Here is a 26,792-nt window from a genome sequence, read left to right as displayed (position 1 = left end):
TGGCGTAGATGGCTCAGCCGTGTTTAGGATGGAGATTATAGCATATTAAATCGAATCCACTGATGGTGAATCAAGCAGCTTCATCGACTGCTATATGTGTTTCTTGTAGGTAGATAACATCTGCCTGATGCTGTATCGCCAGTTGACCAATAAGAACGCGTTTGGCAAAGGACAGCCCCTCAACATTAAGTTGGAGGACTCGAAGAGCAGGACCAGCAGCTTGAAAGCTGTCAGGAGCTGCTTGTTGCTGGCTTTGAAAGTGACTGGGATCCATGTGGATTCAATCAGCTAGGAAGGATCGTCAGTTTCCCCAATGAATGGGGACTCATGGGATGCACCACGGGAAGGTGGATCCAATGCATCCCAACACACTATAATGTAGCGCGCCACCACCTGGCCCCTGTACTGTTTTATTTTTAATTTCATTTTATTTCTGCCTGGGCAGGGTGAAGAGTCACGTAATTGCATTTCCAGTTTTTGCAGAGAGCTGCCGCCCGGCTTCGGCTCGGGTCGGGGGTGGCAGTCTGGAAAGGGGTCCGGGGATGGAGGCGCCCCAAGGCTGCTACCGGAAGTGGCCCGGGTTGCCGAGGCAACGGGGAGGTCACGTGAACCGCGGGCCGGGGGAGGGGCTTCCAAGTGGACTGCGCGTGCGCCGGTCCTGCCCCGCCCTCCTTCGGGCGCATGCGCACATCGCCTCCAGCCGATTTGGTCCTTCCGGCGCGCTGTCGGGGGAATCCGCCGGTTGCCATGACGACCCGAGAGCGCTGAGGGCCGGCGGCGGCGGCGGCGGCGTGGACCCGGGTTCCGGGACCCAGCGCCATGTCGTTCCGCGACCTCCGCAGTAAGGCCGCTTGGAGTGCCCGCTGCCGCGCGGGCTGGGCAGAGCGTTCTCCCGGCGGGCGCCCGAGCAGCGGCGTCTCGTCAGGCCCCGACCCCCCCCCACCCAGCGCTGGCGCTGCCGACCTGTGGCGATGGCGGACCCGTGTCCCCCCTTCCCGGCCTGCGGGTTCGGGCTCTGGAAAGGGGACCACGGGTCCTATGGGGACAGGGGGCTGTGGGGACGGGGCGTCCTGGGGGGGACGGGGTGTCCTGGGGGGGGTGTCCTGGGGGGGACGGGGCGTCCTGGGGGGGAGGGGGGCCTCCTGGGGGGGGAGGGGGGCCTCTTGGGGGGGAGGGGGCGTCCTGGGGGGGAGGGGGCGTCCTGGGGGGGACGGGGCGTCCTGGGGGGGACGGGGCGTCCTGGGGGGAGGGGGCGTCCTGGGGGGAGGGGGCGTCCTGGGGGGGAGGGGGGCGTCCTGGGGGGGACGGGGCGTCCTGGGGGGGACGGGGCGTCCTGGGGGGGACGGGGCGTCCTGGGGGGAGGGGGCGTCCTGGGGGGGACGGGGGCGTCCTGGGGGGGAGGGGGGCGTCCTGGGGGGGACGGGGGCGTCCTGGGGGGGAGGGGGGCGTCCTGGGGGGGACAGGGTGTCCTGTGTGGGGGGACGAGGGTGTCCTGTGGGGACGGGGGCGTCCTGGTGGGGACGGGGGCGTCCTGTGGGGACGGGGGTGCGCGGGGACAAGGAGGCCTGCCTGTGTGCCTCCGTGCTGTCCCCAAGGTGAGGCCGGTCTAGCAGGCCAGCTGTGCAGGGAGCTGTGTGGAGCCTGAGGCCCGTCCGTGTCCTTCCTGTGAGAGGCCCGAGCTCCTGGGCCAGATGGGCGCGGCAGATGACTGGGGCGGGCACCACCTAGCTGCCATGGCCCCGGGCGCTCTGCAGCCCCGCCGGCTCCGCGTCCTCACTGGCCTGTGCTCCCCGCAGACTTCACCGAGATGATGAGGGCGCTGGGCTACCCGCGCCACATCTCCATGGAGAATTTCCGCACACCCAATTTTTTTCTGGTCTCCGAAGTGCTTCTCTGGCTTGTGAAAAGGTTAGAGCTTCACCTTTTTAAAAAAATTATTATTATTTTTGAGGAGGTGGGTGTTGGACTGGATACTGCATCTTTCTCATTTGTGAGCCAGACAGGAATCCATCTGGGAAGCAGAACTCGCAGACTCCGCTGTGGCCTCTTTCAAAAGCTTTTGGTAGGGAGTCGGGCGGATTGAGCGGACCTGGCGCGAAGCGCAGGGACCGGCATAAGGATCCCGGTTCGAGCCCCCGGCTCCCCACCTGCAGGGGAGTCCCTTCACTGGCGGTGAAGCAGGTCTGCAGGAGTCTCTCTTTCTCCCCCCCGTCGTCCCTCCTCTCTCCATTTCTCTCTGTCCTATCCAACAATGACGACAACAATAATAACTACAACAACAATAAAAACAAGGGCAACAAAAGGAAAAAGAAATAAAAGAAAATTTAAAAAAAAAGCTTTTGCTGGGCAGGATAGCTCATCTGGGTGGTGCGCCGCTTCAACTCAGGATGCTTCAGGGCAGTGGTGTCTGCATCTCTCTCCCTCAGTCTCTGCATCTGCGGGGAGAGAAAGGGAAAGCGAAGCAGTTGGCCTGAAGTGGTGAAGCCCCAGTTTCCTTATCTGAAGGGCGGTGGGGGCCACGGGTAGCCCAGCCCTACTGCTTTGCAAGCTACCTGTGATGTTAGCCCCCTCTGAAGGACTGCCAGCCAGATCGGTAGTTTTGATTATTTTAACTAAACGTTGAGGGCCGAGGCAGACTTAATTCTGTAGACTGAGCCCCAGACTTTACCTTTTGAAAGCAGCCCTCGTCTTCAGTGAGGCTCTGTTCCGCAGGGTGTTTAGCACTTTGCTTTACTTTTGGGTTCTTCCCAGCTCTGACCATCCTGGCCGGGGACAGGACAACTCCTTGTGGCAGGTCAGTTGCCCACTTTCTCTCCATAGACTGTTGACTTGCTGTGTGTCTCCTTTTCTCTGTGACAGGTACGAACCCCAGACCGACATTCCTTCTGAGTTGGAGACCGAGCAAGACCGAGTTTTCTTCATTAAGGCCATTGCCCAATTCATGGTTAGTTCACAGCCCCTCGTTGTGAAATTAAATGGCTTAGGAAGGAATGAGTCCTAGTGAGGTTTGCATTCAAGTTGAGTACTTAGGTTTGCTAAGTGCACTCCAAGTTTTTCATAAAAACTATTTCACTAACAGTGTTTCCTTTCTGGGTTATTTCTGGGGCTCAGTGTCTACGCAACTCTACCACTCCACAGTCATGTATGTGTGTGTGCACATACACATTGAAAAGTCATATGTTTTCTGTTGTTTTTCTTTAATATTTTATTGATTTGTTTATTGCCTCCAGGCTTATCGCTGGGACTCGGTACCTTCCCTACGAATCCACTGCTCCTGGAGGCCATTTTTTTCCATTTTGTTGTTGTTGTACTTTATTATTATTGCTGTTGTTGAACAGAACAGAGAAATTGAGAGAGCAGGGGAAGACAGGGGAGAGAAAATAGACACCTGCAGACCTGTTTCACTGCTTGTGAAGCGACCTCCCCTGCAGGTGGGGAGCCAGGGGCTTGAACCAAGATCTTTACGCTGGTCCTTGTGCTTCGCGCCATGTGCACTCACCCTGGTACACTACCACAGACCCCTGATATTTTATTTATTTTAATGATTGAGAGAGATACAGAGAGGAAGACACATAGAGAAAGACCAGAGCACTGCTCAGCTATGGTTTATGGTGGGGCTGGGGATTGAACCTGAGACCTAGGGGCCTCAAGCATGAAAGTCTTTTGCGTAACTATTAAGTCATCTCCCCAGCCCCAGTGTCTATTTTCCACTTCTTTCTTTCTTTCTTTCTTCCTTTCTTCTTTTCTTTCTATCTTTTTTTTAAAAAAATTATTTATTATTGAATAGAGACAGAGAAATTGAGAAGGGAGGGGTAGGTAGAGAGGAGGAGAGACAGAGAGACCCCTGCAGCCCTGCTTCACCACTCATGAAGCTTTCCCCAGCAGGTGGGGACCAGGGGCTTGAACCCAGGTCCTCGCACACTGTAATTTGTGCACATAACCAGGTGTGCCACCACCTGACCTTTCTTTCTTCCTTTTTTAATTATATAAGACTCAGAAATTGAGAGAGGAGGGTGAGATATGGAGAGAGAAAGACACTTATAGACCTGCTCCACTGCTTGTGAAGTGTCCCTCTTGCAGGTGGGGAGCTGGGAGTAAACCCAGGTCCTTGAGCTTAGTACTATGTGTACTTAACCAGGTATACCACCACCACCCAGCTCCCGCCCGCCCCTATGTTCTTTTTTTTCCTCTAGGGTTATTGCTGGGACTCGGTGCCTGCACTACGAATCCATTGCTCCTGGAGGCTATTGTTTCTCTTTTGTTGCCCTTGTTGTTTATTGTTGTTGTAGTTATTATTATTATTGTTATTGCTGTCATTGTTGGATAGGACAGAGAGAAATCGAGAGAGAAGGGGAAGACATCTGAGAGGGAGAGAGAAAGACAGACACCTGCAGACCTGCTTCATCGCCTGTGAAGCGACTCTCCTGCAGGTGGGGAGCCGTGGGCTGGAACCGGGATCCTTACGCTGGTCCTTGCACTTTGCACCATGTGCGTATAACCTGCTATGCTACTGCTCGACCCCCCATTTAAAAAAAAACATTTTTATTTATTTATTAATGAGGACGATGGAGGCAAATTCAAGCTTGATTTTGGCTCAAAGGTGAGGGCACTGGAGGCTGTGGTGGCAGACAGAAAGTTTCTTCCTGTGCATGCACGCATGCTTAGCACCACTGCTTTCCTTCTCCCCTACGCATTTTTGCCAGTTGAGCATATCAGGATTTGTGTGGAGAGAAAACGAACCAGATATTAGTCTGGTGTATGTGCTGCTGGGGATTGAACTCAGGACCTCATGCTTGAGAGTCCAACGCTTTACCCACTGCACCACCTCCTGGACCACATGCCCCTATGTTCTACGTAAAAATTCATCATGTCTTTTCTGACAACCAGGTATTTTCAGGTTGTAACATTTGGTCTTTGTGGTCTGTGAGGTGGCGGAGTGGATAAAGCACTGCACTCTCAAGCATGAGGTTCTGAGTTCCATTCCTGGCCTCACAAGTACCAGAGTGATGTATGGTTCTTTCTCTCCTCCTATCTTTCTCATTGATATAAATAAAATATTTTTTAAAAATTGGGGAGTCGGGCTGTAGCGCAGCGGGTTAAGCGCAGGTGGCGCAAAGCACAAGGACCGGCATAAGGATCCCGGTTCGAACCCCGGCTCCCCACCTGCAGGGGAGTCGCTTCACAGGCGGTGAAGCAGGTCTGCAGGTGTCTATCTTTCTCTCCTCCTCTCTGTCTTCCCCTCCTCTCTCCATTTCTCTCTGTCCTATCCAACAACGACATCAATAACAACAATAATAACTACAACAATAAAACAACAAGGGCAACAGAAGGGAATAAATAAATAAAATTTTTTAAAAAATTGGTCTTTGGGGAGTCGGGCTGTAGCACAGCGGGTTAAGTGCACTTGGCACGAAGTGCAAGGACCGGCATAAGGATCCTGGTTCGAGCCCCCGGCTCCCACCTGCAGGGGAATCACTTCACAGGTGGTGAAGCAGGTCTGCAGGTGTCTCTCTTTCTCTCCCCCTCTGTGTTCCCCTCCTCTCTCCATTTCTGTCCTATCCAACAACAATGACATCAATAACAACAATAACAACTACAACAATAAAAAAAACTGCAACAAAAAGGGAAAATAAATTAATAAAAAAATTGGTCTTTGATGCTAATTGTAATTAATGATCTATGTGTATATATACATATATTTTTTGGTAAATTTTAAATTTTATTTATGCTTAATAAACTTATTTATTATTACTTTTTTTAAATTTTTTTTACCAGAGGGCTGCTCAACCCTGGCTTGTGGTGTGGAGGATTGAACCTAGAACCTCAGTGCCTCAGGCATGATAGTTCATTGGTATAACTTTATTCTGTCTCCTCCACCCAAAAATTTATTTTGGATAGAGACAGAGAAATTGAGAGCAAAGGTGGAGATAGAGAGATAGGCGCTGTACTGCCTCACCACTCATGAAGCTTCCTCCCCCCACCAACACAGGTGGGGACCTGGGCCTTGAACCCAGGTCCTTGGACAATGTAACTTGTGCACTCAGCCAGGGGTGCCCCCTGCTTTCTAGACATATTATTTTGTTTGAGTGTATCCTAGGATTCAGTTCCTGGGTCAAAGACTATGTTGGTTTGCTACTATGTTGTCACAGACTCAAGTTTTCTCCATCAAAGTTGTACTAATATCTGCACTTCTAGCCATGTGTGAATCACTTAAAGAGTCTGACTTTTAGTCCAGTCACACTACACCCCAAATTTCAGCAGAGACATTAACAAAGTACCTGATGAGGGTGGGAGTATAGCATAATGGTTATGCAAAGAGACTTTCTTGCCTGAGGCTCTCAAGTCCCAGGTTCAATCCCCCACAACGCCATAAGCCAGAGCTGAGCAGTGCTCTGGTAAAAAAAAAAAAAAAAAAAAATTGAAAGTACTTGATGAGATTTGGCTTAGATATTTTTTGCTAAGGACCTTCCGATTTGTTTGTTTGTAAATAGGCCACCAAAGCACATATCAAGCTCAACACTAAGAAGCTCTACCAGGCAGATGGGTACGCAGTGAAGGAGCTGCTGAAGATCACCTCTGTCCTCTATAACGCCATGAAGACCAGAGGGATGGAAGGCTTTCGAGTCCAGGAGGACGACGGAGGCAAATTCAAGTTTGATCTTGGCTCAAAGGTGAGGGCACTGAAGGCTGTAGCAGCGACGGACAGGAAGCTGCTTGCTGATGTACGCACGCCTGCTTAGCATCGCTGCTTTCCTCCTTCCCTGTGCATTTTTGCCAGTCGAGCACATCAGGAGTCACAGTGAGGCAGCTTTTGACTGAAAGCCTCCTTCTGCCAAGCTGGGGGCCAGGTGTGAACAGGGAGGACTTTCAGGGTGTCAGACTGCAGACCGCAGGCCCCAGGCATAGCCACTCAGTCGTGCTGTAGGCGGAGGTGGTAGTGTGGAGAGCAGTGTGGCAGGAAGGGCCCGGGGACTGAGGGCCTTTGCAGGATGTGCGAGCCGCCGCAGTCTCTGCACACGTTACCATATGTGAGGACCCCGGTTTGAGCTCCCGCTCCACACCTGCAGGGGGTAGCTTTACTGGTGGTGTCCCTCTTTCTCTGTTTATCTCCCCATCCCTCTCAATTTCTGTCTGTCCTATAAAATTGAAAAAGAAAGACAGACAGACAGATAGATGGCTGCCTGGAACATTGAACACCTGCAGGCACTGAGCCCCATTCATAAGCTTGGAAACACAGCTCTGCTCTGAGGCAAGAAGTGGCTGCCGTTTGAGCACGTTAGTGTGTCCTTTGACTTGCTGGGCTGAGATGAGACCAAAGGGCGGCCCAGACCTGTTAGAAAGAAAGGCAACCGCGACCTTGAGCGGAGTGGCTGTGGGAACCCCCCTGGCTGGCCGTCTGTGCTCACCTGGAGAGAGCTGAGCTGCAGGTGTTGGGGAGCCCTGAGCCAGCAGGAGGCCAAAGCCGGAGGAAGCGCCCACTTGCCCTGCTTCATTTCCCCCAGAACTGGTGTGAGGCCCAGACAGGCACCCCAAGTTGGGTGGGGGAAGGAGTGGGAAGGTGGTGGTGCTGAGTCAGTGTCTTCATGGTTTCCCCTCAGCAGAGGTGTCTGAAGACACGGGGCCCAAGCCCTCAGACGGAGACCAAGTGGGCATAGTGATCAGAGAGAGGGCCGGGCTGCAGCTCACAGTGTGCCACAGGGGCACTGGGGCAGTCCCGGGGGCCTCCGGTTGCTGGTGCTCAGGCTGAGGGATCACAACAGTCTCTGACCCGGAGCTGGCTGGGTAGAAGGAAGTGGTTAGAGGTTAGCCTGTCACTGGAGGGAAAGCCCTAGGGGGATGGATGTGGGTGAGAGAACAAAGGAACAGCTGAGCAGAGCTGTCTGGTGGAACCTCCCCACTTGGTGAGCTCGCTCTGTCTGAGATTATTATTATTTATAAATATTTATTCCCTTTTGTTGCCCTTGTTTTATTGTTGTAGTTATTATTGTTGTTATTGATGTCATCATTGTAGGATAGGACAGAGAAATGGAGAGAGAACCCTCCTGGTTCAGGTTGCATCTGATGCCACATGGGCATTTTCAGAGACATGGATGGACTGGAAGTGGTCCCTGTGCTGTGCCTAGGCCAGCGGTCCCTGACGGAATCTTTTGCAGGATCTAAGACTCATGCATAATGTATCCCAGAGGCAGGCTCCGTGCAGCAGGTGGAGCAAGTGGGGACAGGCCGTTCTGCATGCCTGTTGACAACTGGATGTTTCCTTCCAGATAGCAGATCTGAAAGCAGCCAGGCAGCTTGCTTCAGAAATCACCTCCAAGGGAGCCTCACTGTACGATCTCCTGGGCAAGGAGGTGGAGCTCAGGGTAAGGTATTGGGGGGTGGGGGACCCCGATTCCTCCTGCTGCTAGTGGGCACTGCACTATTTTTAGGACTCTTGGCTTCTTATCCAGAAAGGATGGGGATGTGTTGCTGATTTTTTTCTAAGATTGATTTATTTTTATGGTAAGATGAATTCACCAGGTAGGGCACCTAGTGCCATTCACAGATCCCAAGATTGAACCCCAGCACCACATGGGAGGTACCATGACACCAGAGGAAGCTCTGGTGCTATAGTATATCTCTTTCTGTCTATCTAAATGAAAATATAGTCTAGAAAGAGTGAAATCACATGTATAGGAAGCTCTGATTTCATCATAAAAGACAGAAATTCTGAGACCAGAGGACTGGTTATATTTGGTGCTGAGGATCAAACCAGGGACCTCACATATTCAAGCCATGTGTTCTTCCCTCTGAACCACCTCCCAGTCTGAAACTCCATGCCCACAGCAGACGTGACAATGCTTTCCAGTGAGCTCAGCCCCTCCTTCCTGAACCTAGCTGACCTGTGGACTTCCTGTTGCAGGGTGGGGGGGGGAGGGGGCTTGCTTTTTTGGGGCATAGAAACAAAGAGATACAGAGGGGAGGGAAAGAGAGGGGCCGGGTGGTGATGCATCCGGTTGAGCACACACTTTACCATGTGCAAGAACCTGGGTTCAAGCCCCTGGCCCCTACCTGCAGGGGGTCTTCACCACCTAGCCCCTGCAAATTGCTCTCATGCCATAGGCTCTGAGGTCCCAGGCTTGGTCCCTGACACCACCATAAACCATTGCTTAGCAGTGTCTGGAAAACAGAAACTAGCAGAACACCAACATATGCTGCTGCCTGGCTTCCATTCTGTATGTGACATGGAATGAGACCTAGGTGCTGGGAGCTTAGTTTCCTGAGTGATTGTGAGGCACCACAAAGTCAAGGATCCAGGCAGTCACTGCCAAGCCGTTGGGGTAGCTAATGTGTGATCATACTGAGATTCATCTGCTGTCCCAGCCAGCGCCAATGAAGAGCACCTGTGCTAAGGTGCTGTTCACAGTTCCTCACACTCCCCCTGTAACTCCTCCAGCACTTGTGTTAAAGGCTGATTTTTCAAGTTGGAGACAGCATGATGGTCATGCAAAGAGACTCCTGCCTGGGGCTCCAACTTCCAGGTTCAGTCCCTGTACCACCATAAACCAAAGCTGACGGGGGCTGGGTGATAGTGTAGTGGGTTAAGTGCAAGGGCTGGTGTGAGGATCCCAGTTCAATCTCCTGGCTCCCCACCTGCAGAGGAGTCACTTCACAGGCGGTGAAGCAGGTTTGCAGGTGTCTAGCTTTCTCTCCCCCTCTCTGTCTTCCCCTTTTCTCTCCATTTCTCTGTCCTACCTAACAATAACATTAATTACAATAATAAAACGACTAGGACAACAAAAGGGAATAAATAAAAAATTAAAATTCCAGAAGCTTCCAGTACTGATAGGATATCCCACGCCCCCCCCCCCAAATTAGTGTATGGCTGTGGGGGTGATATGGTCATCTCATGCATCAGTGGTGGGCAGCTTAGAGGGACTTGGTCATAGAAACTGCAGGGGCAGGGTGGGGGAGACAGCATAATGGTTATGCAAACAGACTCTCATGCCTGAGGCTCCTAAATCCCAGGTTCAATCCCCCACTCCACCATAAGCCAGAGCTGAGCAGTGCTCTGGTGTTTCTCTCTCTGTCTGTGTCTCTCTCTCTTCATCGCTCTCAAAAAAATAAATAAAATTAATTAAAAAAAAAAGAAAAGAAACTGCAGGGGCTTTAGACAGCAGGTCACACTGCACTTTGGGGTCTCTGGAACTAAATACAGGGAGGGAGAAACTTTGGGGTAAAAGATGACAGGTGGGGGGAGTCGGGCGGTAGCGCAGCGGGTTAAGTACACATGGCACAAAGCACAAGGAATGGCATAAGGGTCCCGGTTCGAGCCCCCGGCTCCCCACCCGTAGGGGAGTTGCTTCACAAGCAGTGAAGCAGGTCTGCAGGTGTTTATCTCTCCCCCTCTCTGTCTTCCCGTCCTCTCTCCATTTCTCTCTGTCCTATCCGACGACAACAACAATAGTAACTACAACAATAAAATAAGGGCAACAAGAGAATAAATAAATAAGCAAATATTTTAAAAAAGAAGTTAAAAAAAAAGATGACAGGTGGGAAGATTAGTTTTATCTGTGGTGTTAAGAAAACGTGGGGCTCTAGCTGTAAGGGAGGGCCTGAGCTGCAGAGAGAGCAGACGCGGAGTGGAGGCCAGAGGTGGAGAGCTCTACACCAGCCGGGAGCCTTTGGGAATCCTCCCGTCTGCATTAGATCTGAGGGCCGACTCTGAGGACTCCTCTTCTTTGTCTCCTATAGGAACTGAGAACAGAAGCAATTGCCAGGCCTCTGGAAATAAATGAGACTGAGAAAGTGATGAGAATTGCAATAAAAGATATTTTGGTAAGATTACTTTGCTTTTATTTGATGTTTTTGTCTCGAATTTTTAAAAAATATGGATTTACTACTTCTAGAAAATGTATCCATTTGTAGATTTAGATAGAACAGACTATGCTGAGTAGTGGTGAAGGGAGGGGGGAAATTAATAGGGAAAGAGATATATTTAGAGGACAAGGCTGCATTGTTCATTTCCCTCTCATAAAGATGAGAACTTGCTTGTGTTGTTAGAAATAGATGAGTTTGGGGGCTGGGCAGTAGCACAGCGGGTTAAGCGCAAGTGGCACAAAGCACAAGGAATGGCTTAAGGATCCCGGTTCGAGCCCCTGGCTCCCCACCTGCAGGGGAGTCACTTCACAGATGGTGAAGCAGGTCTGCAGGTGTCTGTCTTTCTCTTCCCTTCTCTGTCTTTGTCTCCTCTCTCCATTTCTCTCTATCATATCCAACAATGATGACATCAATAACAATAACAATAACTACAACAATAAAACAACAAGGGCAACAAAAGGGAATAAATAAATACTTCTTCTTCTAGCGTTTGCCCTTCTTCCGTAGCCAGTCAACAGCGTCAGGTTGAGCCTGATGTAAAGTTTCGAAATAGATGAGTTTTAGGGGGCCAGGAGATAGTGGTAGAATGTGCATTTTATTATTTTTTTTAGAATTTACTTTTTAATCTTTTAATTTTATTTTGTTTATTATTGGATAGAGACTGAGAGAAATTGAGAGGGGTAGGGGAGATAGGGAATGAAACAGAGAGACACCTGTAGCCCTGCTTCACCACTTGTGAAGCATTTCTCCTGTGGTTGGGGACTAGGCACTTGAACTTGGGTCCTTGTACACTATAATGTGAGTGCTTAGCCAGATGTACCACCACCTGGCCTGAGTACACATTTTTTTTTTAAATTTATTTCTTTATTGGGGAATTAATGTTTTACATTCAACAGTAAATACAATAGTTTGTACATGCATAACATTCCCCAGTTACCCATTTAACAATACAACCCCCACTGTGTCATCTATCATCCTTCATGGACCTGTATTCTCCCCACCCACCCACCCCAGTCTTTTACTTTGGTGTGATATGCCAATTACATTTCAGGTTGTACTTGTGGTTTCGTTTCCTGAGTACACATTTTATCATGCACTAGGACCTGGGTTCAAGTCATTGCCATCACAGGAATACCACAAAATGGGGAAACTTCATGATTAGTGTCTTTCTCTCCCCCTGTCTACCCCTCCTCTCTCCGTTTCTCTCTGTCCTATCCAACAACAATGACATCAATAACAACGATAATAATAACCACAATGGTAAAACAACCAGGGTAACAAAAGGGAAAAAATGGCCTCCAGGAGCAGTGGATTTGTGGTGTAGGCACCAAGCCCCAGCAATAACCCTGGAGGCAAAAAAAAAAAAAAAAAAAAGAATCACACAGGCACAGAATGCTAGTGAAGCCCTTGTGGAAAAGAAATTGTTCATGTTAGTCTTTGAATAAATGGATTCCTTTTTTTTTTAAATTCAGCATCTCTTTTTAAAATTTATTCTCTTTTTGTTGCCCTTGTTTTATTGTTGTAGTTATTATTGATGTCGTTGTTGTTGCAAGTGGGGATCTGGGGGCTATAACTGGGATCTTTACGCTGTTCCTTGCATTTTGCGCCACCCACTTAACCCACTGCACTACCACCCAACTCCCTGAATTCCTTTTTTTCAATTTTATATTTTCCCTTTTTTTGTTGCCCTTGTTTTTTTTTTGTTGTTGTAGTTATTATTGTTGTTATTGATGTCGTCATTATTAGATAGGACAGAGAGAAATGGAGAGAGGAGGGGAAGATGGGGGGGGAGAAAGACACCTGCAGACCTGCTTCACTGTCTGTGAAGTGACTCCTCTGCAGGGGGAGGCGGGGGCTTAATCCGGGATTTTATTTATTAAGATTTTATTTATTTATTAATGAGAAAGATAGAAGAGAGAGAAAAAAAAACCAGACATCACTCTGGTACATGTGCTGCTGGGGATTGAACTCAGGACCTTATGCTTGAGAGTCTAGTGTCTTAGCCACTATGCCACCTCCTGGACCTTAATAGATTTTTTTTTTTTATATTTATTTTCCCTTTTTTTTCTTTCTTTTATTGCTGTTGTAGTTACTGTTGTTACTGATGTTGTAGTTGTTGGATAGAACAGAGAGAAATGGAGAGAGAAGGGGAAGACAGAGAGGAGGAGAGAAAGCCAAACTGCAGACCTGCTTCACCGCCTGTGAAGTGACGTCCCTGCAGGTGGGGAGCTGGGGGCTCGAACCAGGATCCTTACACCGGTCCTTGAGCTTTCGTGCGCTTAACCTGCTGAACTACCGCCCAACTCCTAACAAATAGATTTCTTAAAGTCTGTAGTAGTTATTATAAGTAATGCTCTATTTGATGGCCATTTCCATGCTGCTGGGCATTTGAATGATTTCCAGGCTTTCCTGATCCTAATAGCGGTGTAGTAAGCGGTGCTATCATAACCTCTCTCATGTCTCCTCTTCTGGGCGTGCACGCAGGACCTCACGCACAGCAGGGTATGGGCTCCACAGTGTGAGCTATCTCCCGGTCCCCCCCACCCCCCACTGTGATCCCCTAGAACTTGCTGAAAACATTAGCTGGAAGGTAGACAGTGACGGGGTGCTGGACTCAGACCATGCCACAGTAGGCCTCTTCACTCCTGTCACTTTGCTCACTGTGGAAGGAGGATGACAGTGCCCGCCGCTTGGGGCCCTCTGAGCGTTCCCTGACATTGCGCGTGAGCCCCCAGCACACGGCAGGCGTTGGGCCTTGTTAGTGACTCATCTTCTTCAGTAAATACAGGACAGGGGTGCTCTGCAGGACCCGCTTGGGAGTAGACCCACAACTGGGATTTGCGGTTCACAGTGCCCTTGTGAGGAAAGCGTGATGCGTGCATGGCACAGGACAGCAAATCAGGGTCACAGCAGGGCTGGCACACTGTGACAGGATTTGGCTGTGTGAGCCATAAATTTACTGTCACCAGTCGAGGCTGTTTCCAGTGTCACAGAGCCTGTCTGGCCACTGATGCAGCTCCTGGTTAGACCCACAGTTACTTGTGGTGAAGGGTCAGTAAACCATGTTGGGCACCTAGTGCGTGGGGTTCTATGGGCATGAGTGCCACCTTGACCAGCAGCAAGTTGAGAAAGAGGTGGAAAGTCAGAACAGGGAAGCCCTTCCATGTTCAGTTCTGGATGTTGCTCTAGACGTGGTGGGCTGGAGGTCTGAGCTCTGGCCTGGCCCTGCCGGCTTCCCAGACAAAACGGTGTGGAAACCTGGCTTTTCCAGAGCTCACTGCTTCCCAGAAGCTTTCCCTGACAAGGCGGGTGGGTGTGCCCTGCCTTCTTCCCTTAACCCCCATGCCCACCCTTGTCTGTCCTTACAGCTCTAGGGCTGGTATGCCCCCCCCCCCCCCCGCCAATGGCTGAGCTGCTGAGGGAGCCGCTGGCCCACTGACCTCACAAACAGACTGGTGTCTTTGCTTTTAGCCCAGTCTCATCACCAGGCAGAGTGAAGAGGAGCTGACTCCCGCAGCCTAGCAGGCAGTAGATTTGGGCTCGAACCAACTGTTGTCTCCCCCTGTGCAAAGATTCCACAAGTCAGCTGTTCTCTTTGAGACTATTTACTTATTTTCATGAGAGAGACAGGCTGGAGTAGTGCTCAGCTCTGAATCTCTGGGGCATCAGGTATGGGAGTCTGATGTACTACCCCGTGCCTTTCCCTGACATCACAAGTCAGTTATTTATTTGTTTGTTTAGTCTTTATTTATCACCAGGGTTATCAGTGGGGTTCAGTGCTTGTACAATGAATCCACCACTACTGGTAACCATCCCCCACCTTTTTACTTTATTGATAGAGACAGAAATGGAGAAGGACTGGGAATATTGGGAGGGAGGGGTGGAGGGAGGGAGAAGATGCCTGCAGCACTGTTTTACTGCTCATGAAACTGCATGTGGGGCTGGGGGCTTGCAGCAAGCTAGCTGTTTTGAAAGGAATAGCCTGGGCTTTGGGAAGACTGACTGACAGCTCCATGATGTGAGAGATGCCCGTCTGGACTACACTTGCCCAGGACACTCCTGCTCATTTGTTTCCCTCTTCCCCTGAAAACAGAGAAGGGCCGCAATATCTTGTTATGAGCCTTTTGGACAGTCCTGAAACTGACTGGCTACATGGATGCTGACTTCTAGCGTGGAAAGGGGTTGCTGTCCACTCACTTCTGTTGTGACTGACTGGAAGTTGACAGCTCTGTGCTCTGAGGTTCAGGTTGGAGGTCCTTCCTGGCACATCGCCTTATTCATTTCCTCTAAAATGCAGGTGCAGGTTCAGAAGACCCGAGACCTGCTCAACAACGTGGCCTCTGATGAAGCTAATCTAGAAGCCAAAATTGAGAAGAGAAAATTGGAACTGGAAAGAAACCGGAAGCGACTCCAGACGCTTCAGAGTGTCAGGTAGGCACGGGGAGAGTGAGGAGAAAGCTGAGCGAGCAGAGCTGGGGAGAATGCACTACCAGGGCCACTGAGCCTGCCGTCAGCGTCGAACCCTGGGCCAGTGCTAGTTTCCAGCAAGGCATCACGAAACTGTCTCCCTCACTGCTTTGTCTGTAGCTGGAAAACTGCTGAATTCTCGGGCCTCCCTCCAAACATTTTTATAGCTTCTTGGAACAAGGCAGAGTAAATAAATCCAGACGGTCCGAGGTAGTCAACACTTGGCCTCCTGAGATCTGTCTCTTGCCAAAGTTAGGGAGAAACAGAAACATGCTCCTATTTCTTGGTTTCAATAGCTTTTAGACTTTACAATTTCTTGCCGGTAATTCATCTGTCTCCTGACTTTTCCTCAATGGTATCTCTTTTTTTTTTTTTTCCTAATGACTTAGTAGCAGCTTACAAAATTATAAGACTACAAGATACAGTTCCACATTGCACTCACCACTAAAGTTCTGTGTACCCATCCTCCCAACGATTACTACCAGAGTTCTTATAAAGTCTTAGAGACAGTCTGGCTACCATTTCTGTTATTTTTGGTTGGTTTTCTTGTTTTACTAGAACACTGCTCAGCTCTGGTTTGTGGTGTTGTTGGGGATTGAATCTTAGGACCTCTGGTGCCTCAGACATGAAAGACTTTGCACATAACCACTGTGCTGCCTCCCCAGCCCCTCTGTTGTTTTGTTTCTGCAAGTTTACGTGTCTCAATTCTCTAGATTCTGTATATGTCTGAAATCATCCTGTAGGTGTCTTTGGAATATAAAGTGCTGGGGATCGAACCTAATGCCACACCTGCGAGTCCTGCACACTACTCATGGAATCATCTCTGCAGCTATACAACTTATTATTTATTTATTTTTTAGGTTTATTTTATTTTTAGTCACCAGAGCTTCATTGGGATTTTATGTCTACCACTCACAGTGGGCTTCTTCTGTTTTTTTTTTTTTAATTTATTTTATTTTATTTATATATTCCCTTTTGTTGCCCTTGTTGTTTTATTGTTGTAGTTATTATTGATGTCGTTGTTGTTGGATAGGACAGAGAGAAATGGAGAGAGGAGGGGAAGACAGAGGGGGGAGAGAAAGACAGACACCTGCAGACCTGCTTCACCGCCTGTGAAGGGACCTGCCTGCAGGTGGGGAGCCAGGGGCTCGAACCGGGATCCTGACGCCGGTCCTTGAGCTTAGCGCCACCTGCGCTTAACCCGCTGTGCTACAGCCTGACTCCTGCTTCTTCTGTTTTTAAGATTTATTTATTTTAATTTTAAAAAATATTTATTTATTTTCTTTTTGCTGCCCTTGTTGCTTTTATTGTTGTTGTAGTGATTATTATTGTTGATGCTGTCGCCGTTGGATAGGACAGAGAGAAACAGAGAGAGGAGGGGAAGAGACGGGGAGAGAAAGGCACCCACAGACCTGCTTCACCGCCTGTGAAGCCACTCCCCTGCAGGTGGGGAGCCCGGGGCTCAAACTGGGATCCTTATGCTGGTCCTTGCACTTTGCGCCACGTGCGCTTAATCTGCTGTGCCACCGCCGTATTTTAATTTTTTATTTTACCAAACCGTTGCTCAGCTCTGGCTTTGGTGATGTGGGGGATTGAACCTGGGACTTTGAATCCTCGGGCATAAGAGTCTCTTTGCAGAACCATTATGCTATCTACCTCTGCCCTTAAGATTTACTTTTTAGGGAGTCGGGCGGTAGCGCAGTGGGTTAAGGTGGCACAAAGTGCAAGGACTGGCATAAGGATCCCGGTTCGAGCCCCAGGCTCCCCACCTTCAGGGGAGTCGCTTCACAAGCGGTGAAGCAGGTCTGCAGGTGTCTGTCTGTCTCTCGCCCTCTCTGTCTTCTCCTCTCTCCATTTCTCTGTCCTATCCAATAATGACGACAACTATAATAACTATAACAATAAAAAACAATAAGGACAACAAAAAGAATAAATAAATAAATATAATAATAAAATAACATTTTAAAAAAAGATTTACTTTTGAAATTAATTTGTTTTTTATAGACACAAATTGAGAGGGAAAGGGAAGAGGGAAAAGAGGAGAGACACCTGCAGCACTGCTTCACCACTTGTGAAACTTAACCCCTATAGGTGGGGACCAGGGGCTTGAACCTAGGTCCTTGCACACTGTGATGTGTGTGCTTAACCAGGCGCGCCACCGCCCGGCCCCAGGACACACTCTGTCTTTCCTCTGGTTGCCCCAGGCCGGCCTTTATGGACGAGTACGAGAAGATTGAGGAGGAGCTGCAGAAGCAATATGACATCTATCTAGAGAAGTTCCGCAACCTGACGTACCTGGAGCAGCAGCTTGAGGATCACCACAGGCTGGAACAGGAGCGATTCGAGGTGCGAGCAGGGCACACCTGGGGGGCAAGTATGCAGGTCCCTCTGGGAAAGCAAAGGGCATGAGGACGGCTCATGTACTTCCCCCTGGGTTCCAGGGCTGGCAAGTCTGTGGTGTTAGCTGGTGTCGGGTTTGGTGAGCTAGGACCTCAGACAGGATGCACATGTGCCAGGAAGGGCCTGTGCTTGCATACTGTGGCCATCTTTGAATCCTTAGTAAATTTTAAAAATCATTTTTTCTTTTTATTTAAAGGACAGAGAGAAATTGAGAGGGGAGGGAGAGAAAGAGAGAAGGAGACACCTGCAACACTGCTTTACCTCTTGTGAAGCTTCCCTTGCAGGTGGGGAAAATCCTTAGTAATGTTTAAGTGTGTTTTGTTTTGCACCTAGTCCCACAAATTGCATATCTGGCCTTGAGGAGAGATCTGAAAACTTACGGGGGGCTGGCGGTGGCGCACCTGGTTGAATGCACGTTAGAATGTGCAAGAACCTGGGTTCAAGCCCCTGGTCCCCACCTGCAGGGGGGAAGTTTCACAAGTGGTGAAGCAGTGCTGCAGGTGTCTGTCTGTCTTCCTCTCTATCTTCCCCTTCTCAGTTTCTGGCTCTATCCAATAAGCAAATAAAAATAATAAAAATTAAAAAAAAATCTTATTCACTTAAGGATTTAAGCCCAAGTTAACTAAAGCACCCAACTACTTTACCAGAAACTGTATTAGCTTAGCCCCGCACGCCAGGAACTGAGACTACTATTTCTTTCTCTGCCTATCCCACCCTTAGCATTCTCTGGGCTGGTATTGGATGGCGATGCAGAGCAGGAAAGCAATGATGTTCATACTTGCCTTATAGAAAAATGTATTCAGGGGGCCAGTAGAGTGTCCATATTATAGTGTGCAAGGACCCAGGTTTCAGCCCCAGCCCTCCCACCCCCACAGGGGGGAAGCTTCATGAATGATGAGGCAGTGCTGCAGGTCTTTTCCCCTCAATTTCTGTCTCTGTCTGAAATAGAGTTTTACAATTATTCATTACACATGAGATTTGTACCTGAGAGTGGGAGAGTACACACAAAGCACCGCTCTCAAACACACAGTACTGGGGATCAAACTAGGAACCTCAGGCACTTGAGTCCAGTGCTTGGCCAGTCAAGCTTTTCCCCTGGCTTCCATGTTTGACACTCTTAAGAACCAGAGCCTGAGTCACCATTCCAGACAACACACATGCAGGGCTTTTCTCAGAGGCACAGACCTATCGTGGAAGGGGTATGGGTGAGGGGGGCAGCCTGGCCCCTCCGCTGCCCCTGGAGCCCCCCTGGAGCCCCCCTTCCACAGGCCTGCTGGGTTCGGACAGCGAGGGTACTGGCTGGTCCAGGTCTCTAGTCTCTTGGGCCATGATAGTCCTTGTTTTCTCTTTCTCTTTCCTCTGATTCAGATCTCTGCTGGTTCTCTGCTGCAGACCTAGCCATACTTCAGACAGTGAATCCTAAAGCAGTCTCCTCAGAGTCAGCTCAGAATTCTGAATCTTGTTTTCCTTTTCCTCAGGAAGCGGAAAACACTCTCCGGCTGATGCAGAACAAACTTAAGGAAGAGGAGAAGCGTCTGCTCAAGAGTGGGAGTAAGCTGCACCTTTCAGGCGGGCCACATGTCCTGGGCCCACCTCTCAGCCTTGCGCTCAGTCTGTGTACTCTTTGCTCAGTGTTCTCACAGCTCTTGTGTCAGGTGCCATTTTAATGCACTCAAAAGCTCAGGAGACTGGTTAGGTGATATAGCACTTGGCGCATTTGGTTCTCATGCCAGCTAAAATCGTCCCCCCTTCCCCAGTGACATACTCAGTATGAATTATCATCACTGTGAAAGCTGTGGTATTGGAAACCTGGAGGGTTCTTGATTTTCAAGCAGATCCATAGAGAGAAGTCTTATGATGTATCACCCCTTGCCTGAGAGTCCCTCCATATACCCACCCTCTGATAATATCACCCAAATTGTTCAGTAAAGCTAGAAATGGGGCTTACCTGTGTCTAAGACCTCGATCCTAGAAGGACTATTTACTGACTGGTGCTCATCCGTGAACATCACCACACTGGCTTGTCAGCTGGCAAGTCCTACCCTCTGAACTGCCTTCTGAGATAGAACATTTTTAAAAGATTATTTTATTTATTTATTTGAAAGAGAGAGGCTGGTGGAGAGAACCAGAGTAGCAGTCTCGCATGGCATAGGCGATGCCAGAGATTGAATTTGGGACCTCATGCTTGAGAGTCCAACACATTCACTGTGCCACCTCCTGGGCTGCTGAAATGGCATTTCTTTATTATTGGATAGAGACAGACAGAAATTGAGAGGGGATGGGGAGATAGAGAGGGAGAGAGACATATACCTGCAGCCCTGCTTCACCACTCAGGAAGCTTTCTCCTGCAGGAAGGGACCAGGGGCTTGAGCCTGGATCATTGAGCACTCTTAACCAGGTGCACCACTACCTGGCCCTAAAATGGCATTCTTTTATTTATTATTATTATTATTAATTTTATTTTATTAATGAGAAAGATAGGAGAAGAGAGAGAAAGAACCAGACATCACTCTGGTACATGTGCTGCTGGGGACTGAACTCAGGACCTCATGCTTGAGAGTCCAATACTTTATCCACTGTGCCACCTCCCAGACCACCTAAAATGGCATTCTAACCAGCACATCTGGTGCACATTTTCTTGCTTTGGAAGATTGCTTCAAAACGAAGAGTGACTGGTCGGGGGCTCAACAGTAGAGCACAGGACTTGCATGCTTGAAGCTCTGGTTTGATCTCCAGCACCATGTTTACCAGTGTGGTGCTCTGATCTGCTGTGTCTGTCTGTCTGTCTCTCTCTCTTTCATGAACTAATAATTTTAAGACAAAGCAGCAGCAGTAGCATATCCTGTCTGCACTGAGCGTCTAGAAGAGCGAGTGGGGGTGCTCAGGCTCTGTCAGTTGAGGTGACGGAACTGCTTCCGCCTGCTGTGTCCCTGCAGGTAACGAGGACTCAGACATTGACATCCGGGAGAATGACGACTCTGACAGTGAACTAGAGGAGCGGCATCTGTCCAAGCCTCAGACAGCCATGGAGATGCTCATGCAAGGTACCTGGCCCTGCAGCCCCAGTGTCACCCTGGCTGGTGGCTGGTCCTCTCTCACTGAGTTGTGCTCTGCCCCTTCGTGTCCAACCTGCTCTCAGGCTGTTCCATCCCTGACGCTCAGGGAAGACGGCATCATGGCTCTGCAAAAGGCTTTCATGCCTGAGGCTCTGGGGTCCCAGCACCCCCAACAGCCAAAGCTGAGCAGAGCTCTTGTCTTTCCTCATTAAAATCAAATAAATAAAATATTTTTTTAAAAAGGGTGAAATAGGGAGTCAGGCGATAGCACAGCGGGTTAAGCGCACGTGACACGAAGTGCAAGGACTGATGGAAGGATCCTGGTTCGAGCCCCTGGCTCCTCACCTGCAGGGGAGTCACTTCATAGGCAGTGAAGCAGGTCTGCAGGTGTCTGTCTATCTCTCCCCCTCTCTGTCTCCCCTCCTCTCTCTATCTCTAACAACAACAACATTAATAACAACAACAGTAATAACCACCACAACAATAAGAAACAAGGGCAACAAAAGGGAAAATAAATAAATATAAAAACTTGAAAAAAAAAAAACAATGGGTGAAATAGGTGGAACGAGACTGGGTGCTCCCCCGAGCCATCACTTCACAAGGGTCATGGCTAGTGGCTTGCCATGTCTTTCCCTTTTTTTTTCTCCTTAAACACACATGGACACACACAAACACGTGTGTGCGCATGCATGTACATGTGCAGATATGCACACAGCCCCTGGAACATGACAATTTACCCCACCTGGAACCAAGCTATGAGAGTGGTTGAGCACTTTTTTTTCCTCTCCAGGGTTATCACTGGGGTTTGATGCCTGCACTAGTAATCCACTGCTCCTGGGGGCCATTATCTCCACTTTGTTGTTATTGTTATTACTGTTGTTGGACAGGACAGAGCGAAATCGAGAGAGATTGGGAGACAGGGGGAGAGAAAGAGAGACACCTGCAGACCCCGGCTCCCCACCTGCAGGGGAGTCGCTTCACAGGCGGTGAACAGGAGTGGCACTCTCACTACACACTGCTTCCACCTTCCACTCCTGTTCTGCTGCCCCAGTGCTAACAGTGGGAGTCTGTGCTCCTTCCCGACACTGACAGGATGCATGCCAACTTCCTCTTTCTCATTCATGGCTGTGCTTCACTGCTCTGTTGCTCTTTTCTTTTTTCCTTCCTTCCTTCCTTCCTTCCTTCCTTCCTTCCTTCCTTCCTCCCTTCCTCCCTTCCTCCCTTCCTCCCTTCCTCCCTTCCTCCCTTCCTCCCTTCCCAGAACACTGCTCAGCTCTGGCTTATGCTAGTACAGGGGATTGAACCTAGGATTCTTAACAGAACCATTAGGCTGCCTCTACTACCCATCCTGTTCCTTTATTCCAAGTGGAAACGCAGGCACTGCCTTGCAGTTTTTGACAGCCCCTGAGTGCACTCCACAGTGTGCATCTCCCTGGCCCAGTTCTCTGGGGGAGGCACATCTCAATGCCACTCCCCTTAGCTCACCAGGCTTCTCCTTTCCTCCTGCCTATGCTGCCTGCAGGAAGACCCAGCAAACGCATCGTGGGCACCATGCGTGGCGGTGACTCTGATGATGAGGTGAGTGCCGGCCAGCGCCTGGTAACAGTGCTGTCCTTTCTGCCCATGGCTGCCCTCCAGAGCGGACTGGCCTGGAGCTCTGCGAGGCCACCAGGGCCTCGGGCCATGGTTGGCCTCTTCCTTAGGGCATGCTGCTTTTCAGTTCTAGAGAACGTGCTCGCCCTAGATCTCTTTTTCTGCTCTCCCTGTTCTTTCCGTTCTTGCTTTCCAAAGACGGAAGCAGCAGCAGCTCTCTTAAGTAAATACAAGACTTCCAGCTCCAAGAAGCAGGTTGGTTTTCGTGTGTGTGTGTGTGTGTGTGTGTGTGTGTGTGTGTACGTACATGTAGACAAAGTAACTCAAAATGGGAATGGTGCCATGCCTAGGAGGAAGGTGAGCACTGAGCCAGGAGCCGAGAACAGCTTTGACAGGGAGTTAGACAGTCACTCGCTCCTTGGGGTGGGAGGAGGGAGAGTACAGAGGAGGCTCCAGCACCTTCAGCAGTGCTGCCTTGAGAACTCAGTGGCAAGCTAACCCTGGAGGGGTAGTCAGGGAGCTGCCAGGGGCTACACTGTCTTTCTGTCTGTCCGTTTGTCTGTCCTACAGTGCTGTGAGACCCTGGGGGCACAGGGGTAGCACCCTGATGAGTGACAGGCTGCCTCCCAGGCTGGGTGGCCCTGTCTGGAGTGTGGCCCATGGCTGCGAGGTGGGAGCCTAGGCTCCGTTCTGTCAGGTGGGGGCCCTGCAGGTCTGGCTGGAGAGGACTTGGCTGAGCCCTGGTGGCAGCCCTGGCATGCAGGGCCAGAGTCCGGACCTGTCCTAAGTCAGAAGCCAGGCTCTGCTGCTGGCTGTGGGATGTTACGAGTCGTTCATGAGTGAGCTCAGCACAGGCCTTGGTTCCTGAGGGGAGGCGGGCCTGCAAGGGGACTTGGAGAGCACAGGGCGCTCTCACAGACAAGCTCTCCAAGGGGCATGCAGGGGAGGGGCAGGTCTGAGAGGGAGACTAAATTTTGGGGAACCACCATAGTTGGGTGGAGTTTGAACTATGAGGATATGTGTACTTGTTCTGAGGGTGGGGGGGAGAGGAGGCCCAGCTCCATGTTGACCCCACACTACAGGGCTCAGAGGAAGAGGGAACTGAGCAGGGTTATAGAGCACTCCCCAGACAGATGCCCTGGAGGCCACAGGAAGGAGGCAAGGAGAGAGCATCCTGGCCACAGGTGCTACAAGGACCCAGGGTGACCCCTGGATTGGAGTCACTGAGTAGGTCAGCCTTTTTTGTTTTTGCCCTCTCTGGGGCTTCCACTTTGGGCCTTACTGTTTCATTTGGTTATTTCCTGAGTTTCCCAGAGACAGAGATAGAAAGATAGAAGGTGAAGGGGGGGGTCGGGCAGTGGCGCAGCGGGTTAAGCGCACGTGGCACAAAGTGCAAAGACCAGCCTAAGGATCCCAGTTCCAGCCCCCAGCTCCCCCCCTGCAGGGGAGTCGCTTCACAGGAGGTGAAGCAGGTCTGCAGGTGTCTGTCTTTCTCTCCCCCTCTCTGTCTTCCCCTCCTCTCTCCATTTCTGTCTGTCCTATCCAACAACAATGACATCAGTAACCACAACAAGGGCAACAAAAGGGAAAATAAATAAATAAATAAATGTGAAGGGTGGTGGTGCACCTGGTTCAGTGCACATGTTACAGTGAGCAAGAACCCAGGTTCAAGCTCCTGGTCCCCACTTGCAGGGGGGAAGCCTCATGAGTGGTGAAGCAGTGGTGCTGGTCTCTATCTGTCTGTCTGTCTTCTTCCCTCTCAGTTTCTCTCTGTCTCTATCCAGTAAATAAGTACAATTGAAAAGTGATAAAAAAAAAGTACATGAGTTCCAGATTTTGACCCCTGGAGTTGCATATGTGCAAGTGATGCTCCTACTGCTCCCTCCCCCCATAAATAAAATATCTTTTTTAAAATATTTATTTTATTTATTTATTCCCTTTTGTTGCCCTTGTTGTTTTATTGTTGTAGTTATTATTGTTGCCATCATTGTTGGATAGGACAGAGAGAAATGGAGAGAGGAGGGGAAGACAGAGGGGGAGAGAAAGACTTGAACTGGGATCCTTACACCGGTCCTTGTGCTTTGTGCCATCCATCTGCGCTTAACCCACTGCGCTACAGCCCAACTCCCAAATAAAATATCTTTTAAAAAAGAGATAGAGGTCAAGAGGTCACAGCATCTGAGCTTCCTCCAGTGCCAGCAGGCGCCCTCCCAGGTGAGCTGTCTCACTGGCCCTCTCCTTTGGGTTTGTAAAGAAGAAAACTGCAGCAGGCCGACCTAGAGCTGGATAACGAGGAAGACCGTCCCTTTGTTTTTATTATTGAATAGGGCCAGAGAAATTGAGAGGGGCGGGGAGAATAAAGGGGAAGAGACAGACAGTTACCTACAGTTCACCACACCTGAAGCTTTTCCCCTGCAGATGGGGACCAGGGGCTTGGACCTGGGTCCTTGCACACTGCATTGTGTATACTTAACCAGGTGCACCACTGCCTGGCCCCCAGAATGTTCCATTATTCTTGATCCTTACCCACTTCCTGTGTGGCTTTGCAATATCAACCTGGCAAAAGGCTAAAGGAGCCCTCTCAGCCCTCTTCAGTCCCCTGCCTGCTTGCTACCCTGTTTGAGCCATGGGCTATGTATGGGCACCCAGGCTCCATGCAGACAGTGTCCTGAGATGTCAGTAGGAAGCCGACTTCACAAGAAGAAGGTTACTGGCCAGAGGCACAGTTCTGTGCATCCCCATACGAGTCTCCACAGCCTGGACACTGCCTGCCAAGCCCGCCTTCACAGGGGCGTGTTGCCAGTCAGTATGCTTTAACCCCCAAGCTGCCGAGCACAGAGCAGGGTGCTGGGGTGCTGGGGCCTCTGCTGACCAGCTGGCAGCGACAAGCAGGCCTTCACGCTTATTGCTATTTCATGCAGGATGACTCGGAAGACAGTGAGATTGACATGGAAGATGACGAGGAGGACGAGGATGATCTGGAAGATGAGAGCCTGGCACTCTCCCCGGCGAAGCCCAACCGGAGGGTCCGAAAACCTGAGCCTTTGGACGAGAGCGACAATGACTTCTGACCTGCCGAGGGCCGCAGGCAGAGGAGAGTCCTCAGATCCGTAGGTAGACGGGGCCACTAGGAGGTTCATGAGGGAGGAAGCCCTTTGCTTGCTCAGCTGGTGGGACTTGCTGTCAATGAAGCCTCCCTGTCAGCCTCATGCTGCCTCCTGAGTCTCCTTCCACCTTAGCCGAGAACCCAGGACACCCCAAAGAGGAGGCTTTCCTGGACTTTTCACCTCCTAAGACTACGGAAGTGAGTGTGTTCTTGTTCTTAGTCATTCACTCCCATGGGCACAGAGCTCCAGGAGAAGGGTCATCCCGGTGTGAATCTGTGTGACTGCCTGTTGCCACTTGTCCCTCTGGCGACACTGTGTCCCTCTCCACCAGTCTCTGTACAGCTCACAGCTTCCCACACCGTGGCTTTCAGTTCTGCCCTTTATTTTCAATTCACAGTTTCATTTCCACCCTCACTTGTGCCCACACCACCAAGTGTGTGTACTTACCATGTATTTTCCTAATTGAGACTCTCTTTGAGTTAGCTAAGTTAAATGAGAACCAGCATCATTCTTTGAAAGTCGAGCAGCAGAGCGGGCTCCAGATGATAGGTGCTCCACTGCTGTCTGCGGGCGGGTACTCAGAGCCCGGAAGGCACGGGGTAGATTTATCTGCTCCAGAGAAGTGAGCAGAGTGGGCTAGAGGCCCCCACCCACCCCCCCGCCAGGCAGGTGCTTTGTGTCTGAATGTGGAACATGCACACACATAGCAGTTCTCACTTGCTTGTTAGAAAACTGCTGAAGTCACTTGCTCATTATTGAATGTACCTGATACCATATTTTCATATTATTAAATAAGTTTCACTTGGAATTATAATCATTTTATTTGTACCTTTAGCATAACCATTCAAGAAAAGCTTAGTACATGTGCAAATTCTAGGAGACTGTGATCGCTACTCTTACTACTTTGCTTTTTTTCTGTCTTTTATTAAGTGTTATGCAGGAGATGACTTCTGTTTTGAAATATTCAGCATTCAGTTAAGTGCCGGTACTCTGAGGTGTGCAGACAGTGCTTCACGGGGAAGGGGTGCTTTTAGGAACCTTGCTAGCCGCCCAGACACCATGGCTGCGAGGGTACAAGAGTCCCTGCATCTTCGTGGATGTCAGAGCTTTGGCTTAGCTGAGACTTGCTTTAGAAAAAACAAGTCTGTGAAACAAAAAAAAAAAAAAAGAAAGAAAAAAAAGCAAGTCTGTGTTATGCCTGCCAGGTTTACTGCTTTCTTCCAGCAAGTGTTGTCACAGAGCCAGCTAGAGCCCCAGCAGAGCAGCCCAGGCAGCCACACCATGTCGGGGAGAAGGGCACACTCATCCTTCC

The 26,792-nt window shown here is 50.0% G+C and overlaps 1 protein-coding gene across 3 annotated transcripts; it reads left to right on the top strand.

Moving 5' to 3' along the window:
* Positions 1-681: 681 nt before the first annotated feature.
* On the top strand, positions 682-26,288 carry CLUAP1 (clusterin associated protein 1). Of its 3 annotated transcripts, XM_060172501.1 has the most exons (12): positions 682-841; positions 1,797-1,908; positions 2,860-2,944; positions 6,492-6,671; positions 8,265-8,360; positions 10,732-10,815; positions 15,155-15,288; positions 17,529-17,670; positions 19,203-19,275; positions 20,661-20,768; positions 22,303-22,358; positions 25,295-26,288. In XM_060172501.1, exons 1-12 carry the CDS (start codon positions 820-822, stop codon positions 25,442-25,444), a joined length of 1,242 nt encoding a protein of 413 aa, XP_060028484.1. In that variant the 5' UTR covers positions 682-819; the 3' UTR covers positions 25,445-26,288. The 3 variants fall into 3 exon arrangements, with proteins under 3 accessions (XP_060028484.1, XP_060028485.1, XP_060028486.1); XM_060172502.1 differs by lacking the exon at positions 8,265-8,360; XM_060172503.1 differs by lacking the exon at positions 1,797-1,908 and having other exon boundaries at positions 706-841.
* The last annotated feature ends 504 nt before the right edge of the window (positions 26,289-26,792 follow it).

This window comes from Erinaceus europaeus, chromosome 15, assembly GCF_950295315.1.
Source record: "Erinaceus europaeus chromosome 15, mEriEur2.1, whole genome shotgun sequence".
NCBI lineage: Eukaryota > Metazoa > Chordata > Mammalia > Eulipotyphla > Erinaceidae > Erinaceus > Erinaceus europaeus.
Note: the sequence above shows the minus strand (reverse complement) of the source record. Positions and strands in the feature narration are given on the sequence as shown.

Coding starts and splice junctions, on each gene's coding strand:
- CLUAP1 (XM_060172501.1), top strand. CDS start 820: ATGTCGTTCCGCGACCTCCGCA. Junction 6,672..8,264: donor AGTTTGATCTTGGCTCAAAG/GTGAGGGCACTG, acceptor GTTTCCTTCCAG/ATAGCAGATCTGAAAGCAGC. Junction 15,289..17,528: donor CAGACGCTTCAGAGTGTCAG/GTAGGCACGGGG, acceptor TGGTTGCCCCAG/GCCGGCCTTTATGGACGAGT.